General features: G+C 39.0%; 1 protein-coding gene across 5 annotated transcripts in view; it reads right to left on the bottom strand.

Moving 5' to 3' along the window:
- LOC129917915 (sodium channel protein Nach) overlaps positions 1 to 19,394 on the bottom strand; it is a 90,450-nt gene that overhangs the window by 25,210 nt on the left and 45,846 nt on the right. For 3 of the 5 annotated variants that reach the window (XM_055998141.1, XM_055998144.1, XM_055998145.1), the window contains 4 exons: positions 15,291 to 15,575; positions 14,957 to 15,193; positions 14,667 to 14,821; positions 7,878 to 7,943 (listed from right to left, as the gene is read on the bottom strand). In XM_055998141.1, the coding sequence (XP_055854116.1) occupies positions 7,878 to 7,943; positions 14,667 to 14,821; positions 14,957 to 15,193; positions 15,291 to 15,575 (743 nt within the window). The remainder of the gene's footprint in view (positions 1 to 7,877; positions 7,944 to 14,666; positions 14,822 to 14,956; positions 15,194 to 15,290; positions 15,576 to 19,394) is intronic. The other 2 variants (XM_055998143.1, XM_055998146.1) reach the window with 2 other exon arrangements.

Raw genomic sequence — 19,394 nt, 5'->3', positions numbered from 1 at the left:
GTCCCGAAGATGTCCCGAAGATGTCCCGAGCATGTCCCGAAGATGTCCCCAAGATGTCCCAAAGATGTCCCGAAGATGTCCCGAAGATGTCCCGATGATGTCCCGAAGATGTCCCGAAGATGTCCCGAAGATGTCCCGAAGATGTCCCGAGCATGTCCCGAAGATGTCCCGAAGATGTCAGGAGCATGTCCCGAGCATGTCCCGAAGATGTCCCGAAGATGTCCCGAAGATGTCCCGAAGATGTCCTGAAGATGTCCCGAGCATGTCCCGAGCTTGTCCCGAGCATGTCCCGAAGTTGTCCCGAAGATGTCCCGAAGATGTCCCGAGAATGTCCCGAAGATGTCCCGAAGATGTCCCGAAGATGTCCCGAGCATGTCCCGAAGATGTCCCGAGCATGTCCCGAAGATGTCCCTAAGATGTCCCGAAGATGTCCCGAAGATGTCCCGAAGATGTCCCGAAGATGTCCCCAAGATGTCCCGAAGATGTCCCGAAGATGTCCCGAAGATGTCCCGAAGATGTCCCGAAGATGTCCCCAAGATGTCCCCAAGATGTCCCGAAGATGTCCCGAAGATGTCCCGAGCATGTCCCGAAGATGTCCCGAAGATGTCCCGAAGATGTCCCGAATATGTCCCGAAGATGTCCCGAAGATGTCCCGAAGATGTCCCGAAGATGTCCCGAGCATGTCCCGAGCTTGTCCCGAGCATGTCCCGAAGTTGTCCCGAAGATGTCCCGAAGATGTCCCGAAGATGTCCCGAGCATGTCCCAAAGATGTCCCGAAGTTGTCCCGAAGATGTCCCGAAGATGTCCCGAAGATGTCCCGAAGATGTCCCGAATATGTCCCGAAGATGTCCCGAAGATGTCCTGAAGATGTCCCGAGCATGTCCCGAGCTTGTCCCGAGCATGTCCCGAAGTTGTCCCGAAGATGTCCCGAAGATGTCCCGAAGATGTCCCGAGCATGTCCCAAAGATGTCCCGAAGTTGTCCCGAAGATGTCCCGAAGATGTCCCGAAGATGTCCCGAGCTTGTCTCGAAGATGTCCCGAAGATGTCCCGAAGATGTCCCGAAGATGTCCCGAAGATGTCCCGAGCATGTCCCGAAGATGTCCCCAAGATGTCCCAAAGATGTCCCGAAGATGTCCCGAAGATGTCCCGATGATGTCCCGAAGATGTCCCGAAGATGTCCCGAAGATGTCCCGAGCATGTCCCGAAGATGTCCCCAAGATGTCCCAAAGATGTCCCGAAGATGTCCCGAAGATGTCCCGATGATGTCCCGAAGATGTCCCGAAGATGTCCCGAAGATGTCCCGAAGATGTCCCGAGCTTGTCTCGAAGATGTCCCGAAGATGTCCCGAAGATGTCCCGAAGATGTCCCGAAGATGTCTTGAAGATGTCCCGAAGATGTCCCGAAGATGTCCCGAAGATGTCCCGAAGATGTCCCGAGCATGTCCCGAAGATGTCAGGAGCATGTCCCGAGCATGTTGCGAAGATGTTCCGAGCATGTCCCGAAGATGTCCCGAAGATGTCCCGAAGATGTCCCGAGCATGTCCCGAAGATGTCCCGAAGATGTCCCGAAGATGTCCCGAAGATGTCCCCAAGATGTCCCGAGCATGTCCCGAAGATGTCCCCAAGATGTCCCGAGCATGTCCCGAAGATGTCCCCAAGATGTCCCGAGCATGTCCCGAAGATGTCCCGAAGATGTCCCGAGCATGTCCCGAAGATGTCCCCAAGATGTCCCAAAGATGTCCCGAAGATGTCCCGAAGATGTCCCGATGATGTCCCGAAGATGTCCCGAAGATGTCCCGAAGATGTCCCGAAGATGTCCCGAGCTTGTCTCGAAGATGTCCCGAAGATGTCCCGAAGATGTCCCGAAGATGTCCCGAAGATGTCCCGAAGATGTCCCGAAGATGTCCCGAAGATGTCCCGAAGATGTCCCGAAGATGTCCCGAGCATGTCCCGAAGATGTCAGGAGCATGTCCCGAGCATGTTGCGAAGATGTTCCGAGCATGTCCCGAAGATGTCCCGAAGATGTCCCGAAGATGTCCCGAGCATGTCCCGAAGATGTCCCGAAGATGTCCCGAAGATGTCCCGAAGATGTCCCGAAGATGTCCCCAAGATGTCCCGAGCATGTCCCGAAGATGTCCCCAAGATGTCCCGAAGATGTCCCGAAGATGTCCCGAGCATGTCCCGAAGATGTCCCGAAGATGTCCCGAGCTTGCCTCGAAGATGTCCCGAAGATGTCCCGAAGATGTCCCGAAGATGTCCCGAAGATGTCCCGAAGATGTCCCGAGCATGTCCCGAAGATGTCCCGAAGATGTCAGGAGCATGTCCCGAGCATGTCCCGAAGATGTCCCGAAGATGTCCCGAAGATGTCCTGAAGATGTCCCGAGCATGTCCCGAGCTTGTCCCGAGCATGTCCCGAAGTTGTCCCGAAGATGTCCCGAAGATGTCCCGAGAATGTCCCGAAGATGTCCCGAAGATGTCCCGAAGATGTCCCGAGCATGTCCCGAAGATGTCCCGAGCATGTCCCGAAGATGTCCCAAAGATGTCCCGAAGATGTCCCGAAGATGTCCCGAAGATGTCCCGAAGATGTCCCGAAGATGTCCCGAAGATGTCCCGAAGATGTCCCGAAGATGTCCCGAAGATGTCCCGAAGATGTCCCGAAGATGTCCCGAAGATGTCCCGAAGATGTCCCGAAGATGTCCCGAAGATGTCCCGAAGATGTCCCGAGCATGTACTGAGCATGTCCCGAAGATGTCCCGAGCATGTCCCGAAGATGTCCCCAAGATGTCCCGAAGATGTCCCGAAGATGTCCCGAAGATGTCCCGAAGATGTCCCGAAGATGTCCCGAAGATGTCCCGAAGATGTCCCGAAGATGTCCCGAAGATGTCCCGAAGATGTCCCGAGCTTGTCTCGAAGATGTCCCGAAGATGTCCCGAAGATGTCCCGAAGATGTCCCGAAGATGTCCCGAGCATGTCCCGAAGATGTCCCCAAGATGTCCCAAAGATGTCCCGAAGATGTCCCGAAGATGTCCCGAAGATGTCCCGAAGATGTCCCGAAGATGTCCCGAAGATGTCCCGAAGATGTCCCGAGCATGTCCCGAAGATGTCCCGAAGATGTCCCGAGCATGTCCCGAAGATGTCCCGAAGATGTCCTGAAGATGTCCCGAGCATGTCCCGAGCTTGTCCCGAGCATGTCCCGAAGTTGTCCCGAAGATGTCCCGAAGATGTCCCGAAGATGTCCCGAAGATGTCCCGAGCATGTCCCGAAGATGTCCCGAAGTTGTCCCGAAGATGTCCCGAAGATGTCCCGAGAATGTCCCGAAGCTGTCCCGAAGTTGTCCCGAGCATGTCCCGAAGATGTCCCGAGCATGTCCCGAAGATGTCCCGAAGATGTCCCGAAGATGTCCTGAAGATGTGCCGAAGATGTCCCGAAGATGTCCCGAAGATGTCCTGAAGATGTCCCGAGAATGTCCCGAAGATGTCCCGAAGATGTCCCGAAGATGTCCTGAAGATGTCCTGAAGATGTCCCGAGAATGTCCCGAAGATGTCCCGAAGATGTCCCGAAGATGTCCCGAGCATGTCCCGAAGATGTCCCGAGCATGTCCCGAAGATGTCCCCAAGATGTCCCGAGAATGTCCCGAAGATGTCCCGAAGATGTCCCGAAGATGTCCCGAGCATGTCCCGAAGATGTCCCCAAGATGTCCCGAAGATGTCCCGAAGATGTCCCGAGCATGTCCCGAAGATGTCCCCAAGATGTCCCGAAGATGTCCCGAAGATGTCCCGAGCATGTCCCGAAGATGTCCCCAAGATGTCCCGAAGATGTCCCGAAGATGTCCTGAAGATGTCCTGAAGATGTCCCGAGAATGTCCCGAAGATGTCCCGAAGATGTCCCGAAGATGTCCCGAGCATGTCCCGAAGATGTCCCGAGCATGTCCCGAAGATGTCCCCAAGATGTCCCGAGAATGTCCCGAAGATGTCCCGAAGATGTCCCGAAGATGTCCCGAAGATGTCCCGAGCATGTCCCGAAGATGTCCCGAGCATGTCCCGAAGATGTCCCCAAGATGTCCCGAGAATGTCCCGAAGATGTCCCGAAGATGTCCCGAAGATGTCCCGAGCATGTCCCGAAGATGTCCCGAAGTTGTCCCGAAGATGTCCCGAAGATGTCCCGAAGATGTCCCGAAGATGTCCTGAAGATGTGCCGAAGATGTCCCGAAGATGTCCCGAAGATGTCCTGAAGATGTCCCGAGAATGTCCCGAAGATGTCCCGAAGATGTCCCGAAGATGTCCCGAGCATGTCCCGAAGATGTCCCGAGCATGTCCCGAAGATGTCCCCAAGATGTCCCGAAGATGTCCCGAAGATGTCCCGAAGATGTCCCGAAGATGTCCCGAGCATTTCCCGAAGATGTCCCGAAGATGTCCCGAGCTTGAATCGAATATGTCCCGAAGATGTCCCGAAGATGTCCCGAAGATGTCCCGAAGATGTCCCGAAGATGTCCCGAAGATGTCCCGAGCATGTCCCGAGCATGTCCCAAACATGTCCCGAAGATGTAACGAGCATGTCCCGAAGATGTCCCGAGCATGTCCCGAAGATGTCCCGAAGATGTCCCGAAGATGTCTCGAAGATGTCCTGAAGATGTCCCGAGAATGTCCCGAAGATGTCCCGAAGATGTCCCGAAGATGTCCCGAGCATGTCCCGAAGATGTCCCGAGCATGTCCCGAAGATGTCCCCAAGATGTCACGAAGATGTCCCGAAGATGTCCCGAAGATGTCCCGAAGATGTCCCGAAGATGTCCCGAGCATGTCCCGAAGATGTCCCGAGCATGTCCCGAAGATGTCCCCAAGATGTCACGAAGATGTCCCGAAGATGTCCCGAAGATGTCCCGAAGATGTCCCGAAGATGTCCCGAAGATGTCCCGAGCATGTCCCGAAGATGTCCCGAGCATGTCCCGAAGATGTCCCCAAGATGTCCCGAAGATGTCCCGAAGCTGTCCCGAGCATGTCCCGAAGATGTCCCCAAGATGTCCCGAAGATGTCCCGAAGATGTCCCGAGCATGTCCCGAAGATGTCCCGAAGATGTCCCGAGCATGCCCGAAGATGTCCCGAGCATGTCCCGAAGATGTCCCGAGCATGTCCCGAAGATGTCCCAAGCATGTCCCGAAGATGTCCCGAAGATGTCCCGAAGATGTCCCGAGCATGTCCCGAAGTTGTCCCGAAGATGTCCCGAAGATGTCCCGAAGATGTCCCGAGCATGTCCCGAGCATGTCCCAAACATGTCCCGAAGATGTCCTGAAGATGTCCCGAGCATGTCCCGAAGATGTCCCGAAGATGTCCCGAAGATGTCCCGAGCATGTCCCGAAGATGTCCCGAGCATGTCCCGAAGATGTCCCGAAGATGTCCCGAAGATGTCCCGAGCATGTCCCGAAGATGTCCCGAGCATGTCCCGAAGATGTCCCGAAGATGTCCCGAAGATGTCCCGAAGATGTCCCGAGCATGTAACGAGCATGTCCCGAGCATGTCCCTTAGTTGTCCCGAAGATGTCCCTAAGATGTCCCGAGCATGTCCCGAAGATGTCACGAAGATGTCCCGAGCATGTCCCGAAGATGTCCCGAAGATGTCCCGAAGATGTCCCGAAGATGTCCCGAAGATGTCCCGAAGATGTCCCGAGCATGTCCCGAAGATGTCCCGAAGATGTCCCGAAGATGTCCCGAGCATGTCCCGAAGTTGTCCCGAAGATGTCCCGAAGATGTCCCGAAGATGTCCCGAGCATGTCCCGAAGGTGTCCCGAGCATGTCCCGAAGATGTCCCGAAGATGTCCCGAAGCTGTCCCGAAGATGTCCCGAAGATGTCCCGAGCATGTCCCGAAGTTGTCCCGAAGATGTCCCGAAGATGTCCCGAAGATGTCCCGAGCATGTCCCGAGCATGTCCCAAACATGTCCCGAAGATGTCCTGAAGATGTCCCGAGCATGTCCCGAAGATGTCCCGAAGATGTCCCGAGCATGTCCCGAAGATGTCCCGAGCATGTCCCGAAGATGTCCCGAAGATGTCCCGAAGATGTCCCGAAGATGTCCCGAGCATGTCCCGAAGATGTCCCGAGCATGTCCCGAAGATGTCCCGAAGATGTCCCGAAGATGTCCCGAAGATGTCCCGAGCATGTAACGAGCATGTCCCGAGCATGTCCCTTAGTTGTCCCGAAGATGTCCCTAAGATGTCCCGAGCATGTCCCGAAGATGTCACGAAGATGTCCCGAGCATGTCCCGAAGATGTCCCGAAGATGTCCCGAAGATGTCCCGAAGATGTCCCGAAGATGTCCCGAAGATGTCCCGAGCATGTCCCGAAGATGTCCCGAAGATGTCCCGAAGATGTCCCGAGCATGTCCCGAAGTTGTCCCGAAGATGTCCCGAAGATGTCCCGAAGATGTCCCGAGGATGTCCCAAGGATGTCCCGATGATGTCCCGAGCATGTCCCAAGGATGTCCCGAATATGTCCCGAGCATGTGCCGAAGATGTCCCGAGAATGTCCCGAAGATGTCCCGAAGATGTCCCGAAGATGTCCCGAAGATGTCCCGAAGATGTCCCGAAGATGTCCCGAGGATGTCCCGAGAATGTCCCGAAGATGTCCCGAAGATGTCCCGAGAATGTCCCGAAGATGTCCCGAGCATGTCCCGAAGATGTCCCGAAGATGTCCCGAAGATGTCCCGAAGATGTCCCGAAGATGTCCCGAGGATGTCCCAAGGATGTCCCGATGATGTCCCGAGCATGTCCCAAGGATGTCCCGAATATGTCCCGAGCATGTCCCGAAGATGTCCCGAAGATGTCCCGAAGATGTCCGGAAGATGTCCCGAAGATGTCCCGAAGATGTCCCGAGCATGTCCCGAAGATGTCCCGAAGATGTCCCGAAGATGTCCCGAAGATGTCCCGAAGATGTCCCGAAGATGTCCCGAAGATGTCCCGAAGATGTCCCGAGGATGTCCCAAGGATGTCCCGATGATGTCCCGAGCATGTCCCAAGGATGTCCCGAATATGTCCCGAGCATGTCCCGAGCCTGTCCCGAGCATGTCCCGAGCATGTCCCAAGCTGTCCCGAGGATGTCCTGATCGTTGATCGGTTAAAATAACCTTCTTAACTGGTAATTTTAAACAATTTAACATAGCTGGGGCGACTACGTTGATTTTAGCAATGAGAACTATTGAGTTTTTAACCAAGACTACGTTATTTTAAACACATATTTTTACTTACCCACTTAAAATAGCTCTGTGTTAGAAATTATTTTTCTGAGTGTAGGAATTCTCTGTAGAAGTCCTAGTCGCCATGTACAATTTAATTTACCCCAATGATCCAATTCTAATCACATTTTTTAAAACAACTATTTTCATAATAAGTTCGATTAATCTTTATCAGTTTGAACAGACTATTTTTTCAGTACAATAATTGTATTTGTGTAGTGTGTACAAAAAAGATGTTTTTTTTTTTTGTTTAGTCTGCAACTAAAAATCTGATTTTGTCTACAACTGCGATAAATATAAATTATCTCATCATCAATATTGTTTTGAATTTTTTTTTCCTCCAATATAATGATACAATAAATTGTTTTTCTATTTTTTGTTTTCTAACTCAAGAATGTCCATTGCTACCATCTAAAAATAAAACACAATTCCCTAGCAAACAGCTTCCATAGAAAATACAAAAAATAAAGAAAAAAAAAATAGATTTATTTCTTAGATGATTAAATTCTTCTTCTTTCTTATATATGTGCGTGTTATGTTGTTCAAAATGAAAAAAAAAAAAACACATCGTGGGAACGATAGATACTAATAAAATAAAACACATTAAATAGACACAAAGAATATAGTAAAAGATAAAAATTGAAAAAGAGGATACTTACTTTTTATTCGAGCCAAACATGAAAGCCCCATGAAATCACAAACAGGAAAAATCCTTCCGCCCTTGACTACGTATGTGTGTTTGTGTACAATGTATTTGTATACATATTAGCCATTAGACGATTTGTTTTATATTATTTTTATTATTTTTTTTTTTTTCACAACAAGCATCACAAGATTGTAAAGTACATTGCGGAAAATCCAGAACGTTGCATGCCTCAGCGTGGAGAATGTGTGTGTAAAAAGTTTCCACAAAGAAACAAGAAAGAAAAAAAGGAAGACAAGAATGGCATTATTACTTAGCTTGTGAAAATTGGATTATCCAAAGTCCTTAGTATCCTTTTCTTTTCATCTCTTCAGACTCATCCTGTCTGACCGGAGAGAAAAGAAGAAATAAAAAAACGCGAATAATGATGGCTAACAAAAACTAACAACATCGTCGTTAGCAAGAAAATTGCATGCAATTGTTAGCAGCAGCACCATGAATTGAAATATAAAAAAAAATTGTGAAGATATAGTTGGATGAAATCAAAGATTAGGATACGAAGAGATGGAAAATTTTTCCAACCAAATGTCTTTTTCTCTGATTAAAATACATTTAAGTTCAAAGAGCAATAATATCAAAGCTGATTTTCTGTCAAGAGATCCGCATGCATTTTGATGGGAATTTTTGTGTTTTTATCTCAATCAGTTCAGATCAAAGTATATTTTATGTAAAATAAATAGAAAAAAATGTGTCCTCCAGGATATTGAAATGGATCTACACATCTCAATACATTTATAAGTAAATATCACAAAAAGTGCAGAAAAAAGTTCGAACATCAACTCTTTTGTTTAATATTGATTTTTTGGTTGGCTTGGTTTTGATGTTGAAAAGGGAGACAGAAAAAAAGAAAAAAATGTTAAAAGAGCATCAAAATTGAACTTGAACATAAATTTGCTTTGATAAATTAAATGAAAAAAGCAACATAAATGTTTTCGTTAGGTTGTTGGTAGTTAATCAAAATTGTTTATCATTAGTTTTTTTTTTTTTTAATTTTTAAGTAATGTAAGAAGAGGATTATTTTAATGATCCAACGGTGAAGATTTTTTTTTTTGTTTTATTCCTTCAAACAATTGGAAAATTAGATCAGAGGCAAACCTCATCACTGCAAAAAATTATTAAAATTAATATTTCAGATTAAGTGACCTTTAGTATAAATGGCGAAGCAGTTGGGCTCATATCCGTAGTATGCTGTCGTAACCGTTGAAGACGGATAAGTTTTGGTCGATGTTTACAGACTGTAATAAAAATCACAGCTAAAATACAATTTTTTTTTAATAACAAAAGAATATTTTTAATTTAATTCAATAAGAAATTTAACTTAAACGAAAATATATGCAATATAAAATTAAATTTATTTTTCAAACTACAAAAACATTTCTTAAAGTAGAACTATCCAAAAAAAATGACATGAAAACCAAGTCAATATGATTGCTTTAAGAAAATAAAACCATCCGAAATCATATTATGATGCCAGATGAGAATGGCAAAGTGAATAATGCAAATCGATGTTTTGGAAACAAAACAAAAATTGCTAAACAATATTTTGCAAAATAATCAAATTTCAAAATATCAAAAATTCGAACAACTTAAATACTATACAAATCTGGTAAATGTATGTATGTACCTAAATATGCAATTTTAGAAAAAATAAATTCAAAATCGAGGATCTTTGAAAAAAAAAAAAAAAATTTTTCAAAAAACTAATGCCTTAATTTGTTTATCAAAATCGTATGAGCCGTGTTTTGGGTCTGTACAAGATTCAAAAACTGCTAACAAGTTTGAAGCAGACTGACAGAAAGACAGACCCATTTTTTCCCCCATTCTCTATCATAGTAATGTAATTTTTGATTTTTATCTGAACTTTTTTTTGTGCGAATGCATAACTTGATATAAAGTGCATACCTATATTGTAAGTAAAAATGGCTAAATAATTTTGGCGAATTGAAAAATTGACAAAAAAAAATTCTACGAACAGACCCCGATGTAATAATAATTAGCACTGAATTTTATTTTTCTTATTTTTTTAAACAAAGCTAAATATTTTGTTTTTAATATGTTCAGTATACCTATGTATATTATGTGTTATAATTAAATTAAAATATTTAGTAGAAATGGTTCAAAGTCTCATAAAAATTTTTCTTTTAAAAATATGAGTTCATTGTGAACAGGAGTATAAGGAGGAGGAAAAAAATTAAAAATTTACTTCTCATAGATTTTCGAAAAAAAAATCCAATATTAATCCCTTGACGAAAAAAAATCATATTAAAAGAATTCATCCAAATCCATCGATTTTTGGAAATAATTTACTGCATACTTTTAGTATTTAATCATTTAAAATCATAAAAATCAAATAAATGAATGTTAATCAGACACATAAATATTAGCTTAGGACTTCACTAATTTCTATTGTTTTTCATTATATACTGACTTAGGCTTATATGCCTAATAAACTGATTTAATTAAATTAAACACATTTTTTTCTAAAGTTTATTCCAAATCAATTTTACATACCTGCATAAATATTGTAAAAATTTAAAATAATTATCTTTTCATTAAAAATTCAAAAAACATCAAATTTTATCAATTTTACTTTATATACAAATTTAATTAAAACAAAACAAAAGCAAAACAATTTTCCCTTGTTGCTTTTTTTTTTTAATTAATTTATTTGGCTAATGAATTATATAAAAAAACAGCTCAATTTTATTATACACGTTCAACTATTATGACCCCTTTTTGTGGGTAATTCATCGTTTGTGTGTGTGTGTGTGTGTGTGTTTTTTTTTAAACAAATTGTTAGGCCAAAATATAGACCAATAAACTTTGACCTTTTAATTTTGATTTATTACAACTTTGGTTCGCCACACACATTCCACACACACACCACCCAATCTGACAGCCTCAAAGCAGCGAGACTCATGTGTGTTGCCAACAAACTTTCATCTCCAGCTCCAAAAAAACAACAAAAAAAACACTTCACTTTGTACATTACACAAAACAAGTATATATATTTATGTATTTTGTTGCAGGAGGAAAAACACCAGGACGAACGACGTGTGCATAGTGCATTCATCCTCTTCACAATGTTACAACAGTTGGTGGCATATTTGGTACCCATCATAACCTAAAGTCCTTTTTTGCCCCCTCGATTTTCCCTCCTCCATAAAAACAGGCATCGAACTAAAATTAATATTCCAAAGTAATTTTTCACTGCGCGGTGTTTGGTGAACTTTTCAATTACTTCCCATTGAACTGTGTTGAACAATAAATTGACCCTCAAGTGTGCGTTGGCGTTGTTATTTGGTGGTTGTAGAGGAGAGGGGGGGAGGCGAATGTGGATGGGGCTTGCAGAGGCTTGCAATTAAAACGAAAATTACAATAAAAATTATTCAAATGAAGTAAAATTACTCTTACTCCATTATTTTAACCAAAAAGCGGATTTTACCAATTATAAACCATGAAGAGTCCTTTTAAACATTAACACCACTCTTTCAACCCAGTGCTCTATACCTACTTTATATACGCGCAAGGACCTTCATTTATTATTATGAACTAAAGATACCTTGAAGCCCTACAATTATATACGCTTTGCAGTGGAGGCCTATTTATATATGAACTTGTGCTGCTGCCCATCACAATGAGAAGGCTTTGAAAGTTGGTTGGCCGTAATACTGAATGCTGGACGCACGCTGTGTAATTGATAGCCCGGACAAATGGATGGTTGGAATATGTCGGCATCATACTCTTATAAATAATTATGTGTATGGACCTCTTTTTCTGGTGTGTAAACCCAGAACCAACTGACTCGCACTTGCATATTCGCAAAAAGAAAAATATACACAGAATTATTATATAAAAAATCTGCATTTACACGAGAGATTAAAATGCTTAAAATAGTTAATTAATTTTTTTCCGTTCTTTACAGAACATAAATATCATTTTTTTTTTTTTGTGAGATAGGGTGATACCAGATTCAGTCAAAAATAAGCAAAGTGGAACCAAAATAAGGTAATGTTTCGCAGAAACATTCTTTATTCCTACTAATTTACCGTTATTTTCAATCCTTTTACTAAACAATTTTTTTTTGTGTAAGTCAAAAATATTGATAAATAATTAAAAATGACTTTGATTTAAAACTATAAAAAAATTTAAAAAAAATTGGAATCACCCTGTAACGCAATATGGTATATTAATTTTTATTAAAAGGGGATTGATATTAATTTATTATTCATTTTATCATTTTGCAATGTTACAATTTACATAGAGGACTCGCAAAAAAACAGTTGAGTACTTAATGAAGAGATGCAAATTTTAAGTATACATCAGAGGCTATAAGAGTGGGATAATATATGGAGAGGAATGAAGAGTCTTCTTCGAGAAGTTTATAAATAAATTACATAAATAAATTGTTTAAACATTGTTGGCAAATTAAAATTTTTAATTTTTCACATATTTTAATGATTATGGTCAATTAAAAATTCACCAAGAAAATTCTATTAAAATAATTTGTAGGAGTGGAAAATGTACGTGGAAGCTTAAAATCAAAGCAAATATTTGTTTTCCCAATATAAGAATATCAAAAATCTAGATTTGTATTTATTAAAGAAATTTTTTGAATTTTAATTTTTATGAATAGGGACATTTGTTTTGATGTCCACTCGATGAATTTGAAAGTTTACAGTTGTTTAAAAAAGCATTTTTTTCGACAAGGGGTTAACCTTGTATTAAAAAAAAGAAAATTCTAACAGTTTAGTTTTATTTATTAATAGAGCTAAAGAGACCTTTATTTTGACGTCTCACTCGATGGATTCGGAAGAATTTTTTTAACCCATTTCCAGTGGCTACTAGTTCCAGTTGACTTAGAAACTTGAAATTTTACACACTATCTGTTTTTGGCCCAATTTGAGGAAATCTGAAAAAAAAAAATTTTGGAAAAGCTTTTGGTTTTCCAGAAAATTCACGTTGCGTTTTCGCAACGTTAGCCGAAAGGGGTACCAAAATTTTTGAAATAATTTATTTTTACATGGAGTATGAATCACTTTATTTGAGTATTTTTATGAAGAAATTAACCAAATAAAGATATACTGGGTAATAAAAGGTTGTTGAAAATAAAATAACAAAATTTCTAATAAGTTAAACATTATATTTTAATATTTTATGCTTACTAAGAAAGGTTTTTTGTGTGGTACTCATCGAAGCATTTTGGATATGATATTACATTTCTTGCAGAAAAAAACGTTTTGTCTGAAACACTTGCGACATCGTTTTGGTGACAGTATATTTGATGTTGTCGAAAAAATGATAAAAGTTACTACTTCAATCAATTCTTATCGTAGTGCAATTACTTAGTGATAACTTCTCTGAATTGATTCCTTTCAAAAATCGATAAACCAAATCAGCACCCGCCAACAATCGACAATTTTTGTTAAGTCTCACAAACTAGAATACCGTCTTTCTACAGGTAATTTGATTTATTCTCAATGCAGAGCAAAAAACCAACTCTTGTGTTGTATTTACATTCATAGTTCGTGAGAATAGAAGTGGTAAATCAGAGCTGACCGAACTCAAACAAATGAGAATAAGTCATGGTTTCATTGATTTTGCATTCGATAATGAAAATTAAATTGCACCTGTTCGCTGGAACAACAATTGTAACAGTCTTATCAAATCATTTAATGGATCCACCAATATATTAGGCAAAACAGTTTGATCGAATAAAGGGAAAACTTGTCAACATACCAATGCCAAATTCAATTCGTGAAAACATCATAACGATGGATGGAATTGATTTATATGATAACGCTACAAGCTAATTATCGGATTCGAACTGATCAATTATATTTGACTATCAAATGCGCTGGATGAAGCGTTCCTAAAAGTATTGAAAATATATGGCATTTGCAAAAAGTTATATCCCGATTCATCAAAAATACTTCTATGAATACCGCACAAAATCCCATTCTTTGAAAGCATAAAATTACCAAATTATAATGTATAACTTATTACAAATTTTGTTATTTTATTTTCAACAATCTTTCATTACCCAGTGTATCTTTATTTGGTTAATTTCTTCATAAAAATACTCAAATAAAATTTATTCATAGTCCATGTAAAAAAAAATTATCTCAAAAATTTTGATACCCCTTTCGGCTAACGTTGCGAAAACGCAACGTAATGCTTTCATCTTACCTGAAAAACAGGCAACTCAAATAAATTATTTAAGCACTATTTTAGGATATAATTTGAACCCTTATTTACCTGTAGTTGAGACTATTTAGAAAAATTATAATTTTGACTATATTTTTCAAAAGTTCAAAAATGTTACCTCAAAATTTTGAAAAACTCGAATTTTCATAGCCCCAAAAAAGCTCGAAAAAACTTTTTTACAAAAAAATCCAAAAACAGGTCGATTAAATAATTTGACTATCTTTCCAAATAATTTTTTAGTTTATTTAAAAATATAATCAGTTATGTTCCAGAAGTCTTCAAACATGACGTTGCGAAAACGCAACGTTAGCCGGAAATGGATTAAAATGCATTTTTTTCGGAAATTTATAAAAAAAAAAACATTGAAACTTTTGGTTTTCATTTATTTAAAGATAATAAAGAGACCTTTCTTTTGATGTCTCACTCGATGGATTCGGAAGAAATTTTTTAAAAAGGCATTTTTGTCAGCATGGATTTTTTTGTTTGATATCGAAATAAAAAATACTAAGGACAAAATTTCTATTCAATTGACTCTCACCTCTTCTTCGATAGAAATGTGGAACACATTTGCATGCTCTCCAAGCCAATTTCATCCTGCACTCAGTTAAACACAATCCATAGCTGTAAATCGGTACGGTCATCATTTCATCAGCTTCATTTGAAAATCGACATTTTCTTTGATTTACCTTTAATCTAAAAAAAATCAAAAAACCACAAAACCAAAATATCAACAACAAAGATACAAAAATACCAACCGAAGACCAAACAAAAAAAAAGAGATAAAACCAAAAAGTTTTTGAAACTTCTAATTGCCATATTATTGCTTACTCCTTGGCTCGAGGCGTTGTGAATGTTTCCAAAGCAATCAGTTCCACAGTTGTATAATCACTCTCGGGAAATGTGTACTTCTGTTTCGAGATATTCGGAATGTCCCCGGCACTATGAAAATACACATCGTATGCTGTTGATAAGTTTATAATCTGTGCATAGATTTCCCCATCCAATGGATGCACTGTTACTCTTTCGTCATGGTCCAGTAATCCCCAATCATTGCTCGTCCAGTATCTTTTCAGGGGCAGACAGAAAATTTCAAATTAAATACTCTTCAATTTTATATCCTTTCGATTCTCTCCCTTTTGCCTCTCTTTCTCTATCGACTTACTCATAAGAATTATACCGGGCAACAAGGGTATTCACCGAATGGCAAATACCCAACTCTGTTATCGTCTGGTATATGTTCATCTTGACAGTTGTTCCACTGCTTAGCTCCGGCTCAAAGTTCCACTTCAGCTTGAACAGGGTGTCCAGATATTTATCGCTGGAAATGCCAAAAGTTTTATTCATCGGCAAACTTTCAATATTATCATACGAAAGACTGGCGAGTTTATCGATAAAAACACGGAAATCCTCTTTGTCTTCGGCGTTCGGAAAGTTTTCCTTATTATTTCTGTATTTAAAAACAAGTTTAGAAATAAAAAGATAAATAAAGTGGTTACTATATATTTATTCAATGGGAGAGAGGACTCAGACGGGAAACGGAAGGGAAAAATTGATACAAGAAATAACAAAAAAAAAACACACTTTGCCTCAGGAGTTTGGAGAAAAAAAACCCAGAAGAGATTTTATATAAAACGGACAAGTTGTTGTGATGGGCGAGAGTTTCTGAGAGTTTGAGTTCAGTAGACTTTATATATTCTTTGAGATGTAGATTATCTATAGAAGCATTTAAAATGCAAAACGGTTCAATCTTTTACGGGTATTTATATTTAATGTTAAAGATTTATAAAAGCTATAAGGAAACTTTGTAGCTACTTTGCGATAGATAGATAGTTGAAGGTTTTAGGATGAGTAAAAGACCTTTAAGAAAATATCAAAGATTAAGTCAAAATCAGTTTTGATATCAAACTGCCAAAATAGAAGCGCGACTTATAAAATTGGCTGTCAGTAGTGATTTATTTGTTCCTGGACAGCATTCTTATTAGAGAGCTGTCCTCTGAACAGAATAGAATTTTCAAGATAAAACTATCCAATTTAAGTTGATCTGACAGAATCAGAAATTAAGCGATAACGTCAATTTGATTTTCTGTAGATTATTAAGTTCAACACAACACGAGACGACACGCGACACGACGCGACACAACGCAAGGCGACATGACGCGTTACGACACGGCACCACGCGAAAAAAGACGCCGCGTGCGTCGTTTCGCGTGTGTCGCGTCATACAGTAGTCTAAAATTACTTTTCTCGTTGCAAGAATCATAACTTTTGAGCGTATAAAGATAACGATACATTTTTTTTAATTTGAAGGAAACTTTAAAAGGCTATATAAAAACGATGAATTTCAAGAAAATTGTTTCACAGGGTTTTTGTAATCATTGACCGAAGAAAGATTTTCGTAGAAAAAGAAATTAATGGAAAAAAAATGTAAGTAAAACTTTAAAAATTGTATTTATTTTTGCAAATTCAAAGGGTCTTCTAGAAACAAAAAAATAATCACAATAGCGGATGTTTAAAGTTAACAAACCTATTTCTTAATTTTTTTTATTAAGTAGGTTTTAAAATTGTTTTTTTTTTTTTTTTTGACGTGATAACGTCTTATAAATCGATGAACCATGGCAGCCACCACAAAAAAGTGACGCCATTTTCAAACGTTACACTCTCGCACTTTCGCAGTGCTGCAAAAAATTTCAATTCAAAATTAAAAATAAACTATTAGAGATACAAAAATCTTCTATAGCTTATTTGAAAGATAATAACCTAAAGCTTAATCCAAATGAAGGATTTTTAAAAATTCCGTCATTTAATAGGGTAAACAGGGGTAAAACGGAAAGATAAAATTTGGGATAAAATCTAAACGAGAAGTCGTAGAGAATTTATTTTTTTTGCTATAGATAGATGAGATTAATTTAAGAATAACTGCATTTAAGAAAAAATTCTAAAAAATTTTGAAACTAAGCTATAACGTTTTGTTTGAACTTTGTACACGTGTTGGGGCTATGACAAAATGATGATTTTGGGTAAAGGAAATTTTTTTTGACAATTCTAAAGATGCCAGGTGAAAGATGAGGAAAAAAAATTAGGTGTCTCATATCGATTTTTTTTCCAACACTCTGCGTTTTGAAATATGAATTTTTGAAAAACACCTTGTTTTTTAGGGGTATTTTTGGGTAAATTTTGATTTTTAGCTTTTTTTGGGAGCGTTCAAAAAATTCAAACTTATAGGACATGTAGGTTTTGGCCTTATGCATACATGTGCAAAAACTTTAAATCATTTTGTGAGCTTTGACTGAATAACGGAAGAAACAATTAAAAAAAAAAACACGTTTTTTGACCGTTTTTAACCGATTTTCATCGTATTTTATATTTATCTTTTTTTCTTTAATAGATACAGGAATAAAGTATATAGAGTAATGATAGATCATGACTACAACTATATGTGTGCGAAGTTTCAATCATTTTCAAAAATACAATTTTGAGATAACGGTAAGCTAAAATTTTAGAATTCAACAGGTTATAACTTTTGACCAAGAGCAGATAGAAATTTTATTAAACTTTTATAAGCATCCTTTCATTTGGTATAACACACATAACGGTAGACTAACTACAAGCTACACAATGTCAATTTAAGAAACTTGTGAAAAACCTCAAAATACCAGTGGAGATCTGTTGCCTCCCGAACAGTCACCAGTGTGGGAAGTACCGTAATCTCAGTCTGGAAATTCGACATGGTTGACTTTAAAAAATTCTAACTTCTCTTGTAGGCATCTTTAAAATGAAATTGATACGTCATATGAAAGGTGAAATAATAAGCTTTCACATGGTATATATTTTTTATAGGTTGTCAAACAAAAAAAAATTTAATCCATAGCCTGAGAACATAAAAATAAATGTTTTTTTTTGCTTTTTTTAATGAAATTTGATCGAGTCCAAAAAGTTCTAGCTTTTTTTGTAGATGTCTCATAGACCTGTCCGATATATATATATTTTGAGCTAAGACAATAAGCTTTCAGATGAAAATTTTGTATAGGTTGTTAGGGAAAAAAATGGAATTAATGACGTGAGAAGATAAAAATTCATGTTTTTTTTTTTTCTTTTTTTGAAGAAAATGATTTTTTTCAATAAACTATTTTTATACTTTTTGCGCGAGTTACATATGTACAAATCTACATATCCACAGAACAAGACTGGGATTATTTAAAGCCAATATAATAAATATGTTAAACTTAACTTTGTTCCTATAATTATGTTTTAAACTTAATTTTATATTAGTATACTTTTTTAAAAATGTCTATGAAAATTTATTAACAAATATCAATTAGTTGAGAATAGACTCAATTTAAAATTTTGTAAAAATAAAATTAAAATTTGAAAAAAATAAAATAAAATTAAATACTTATTTTGTAACTTCAACCTCATAAATAAGCCGTTTCGAAGTAAACATTTATAACTGGCGCAGTCGGACTGAGAATATTGCATCCAGAAGACCTACTAGTGAAAATTTTAAGTAGCTAAACAAGGACTGGATACAAGTCGGAGCACTCCTCAACGGAATATTGAAGTGGTGGTTTTCAAACCTTAAGCTCCGTGGACCCGAAAATAAGAAAAAAAAGGAAGCTATAAAACAAAATAAGCACCGTGATCAAACAAATAAGAAAAGAGAAAAAAAGAAACCATAAAATAAAACAAAAATAGAAAAAAGAAAGAAAGGATACTAAACATTTATAACTGGAAGCAACAACAACAAGGAAACTATAAATAACGTAAAAGAAGATTAGTGGGTAAGTCAATTTTGTGCATTTTTATCGGTTTTTCTATGCCACCTATCCCAAAATCAAAATCTCAAAACAATAAAGTTAGAAGTCGCCTTTTTTGTCCCAGTTGGATTAAAAGAGATCTAACATTAAATAAAAAAGTTTTGCAATATAATCTTTCATTGAGCAAATCTGTTGAATCACTAACGAATCAAGATTCAAAGTCGATCATGTTTTCCAATACAGCAGTTGATATCTTTAATTCCCTCCGAATTCCGGATGCAATTAAGGATGTTCCAACTTTTGATGGAAATAAACGGTTATTGTTTGACTTCATCAGTAATGTAGAGGAAATTTTAGAACTTATGCCTCAATTGAATTCAAATCCTGCATATAAAAAAGTTGTTTTAAGAGCCATACGAAATAAAGTTGTTGGCCCAGCTAACGAAGTTCTTAATATGTATGGAACTGATGTGAATTGGGAAGATATTAAAAATAATTTGCTTATTCATTAC

The sequence above is a fragment of the Episyrphus balteatus genome, chromosome 4 (genome assembly GCF_945859705.1).
Source record: "Episyrphus balteatus chromosome 4, idEpiBalt1.1, whole genome shotgun sequence".
NCBI classification, from domain to species: domain Eukaryota; kingdom Metazoa; phylum Arthropoda; class Insecta; order Diptera; family Syrphidae; genus Episyrphus; species Episyrphus balteatus.
Note: the sequence above shows the minus strand (reverse complement) of the source record. Positions and strands in the feature narration are given on the sequence as shown.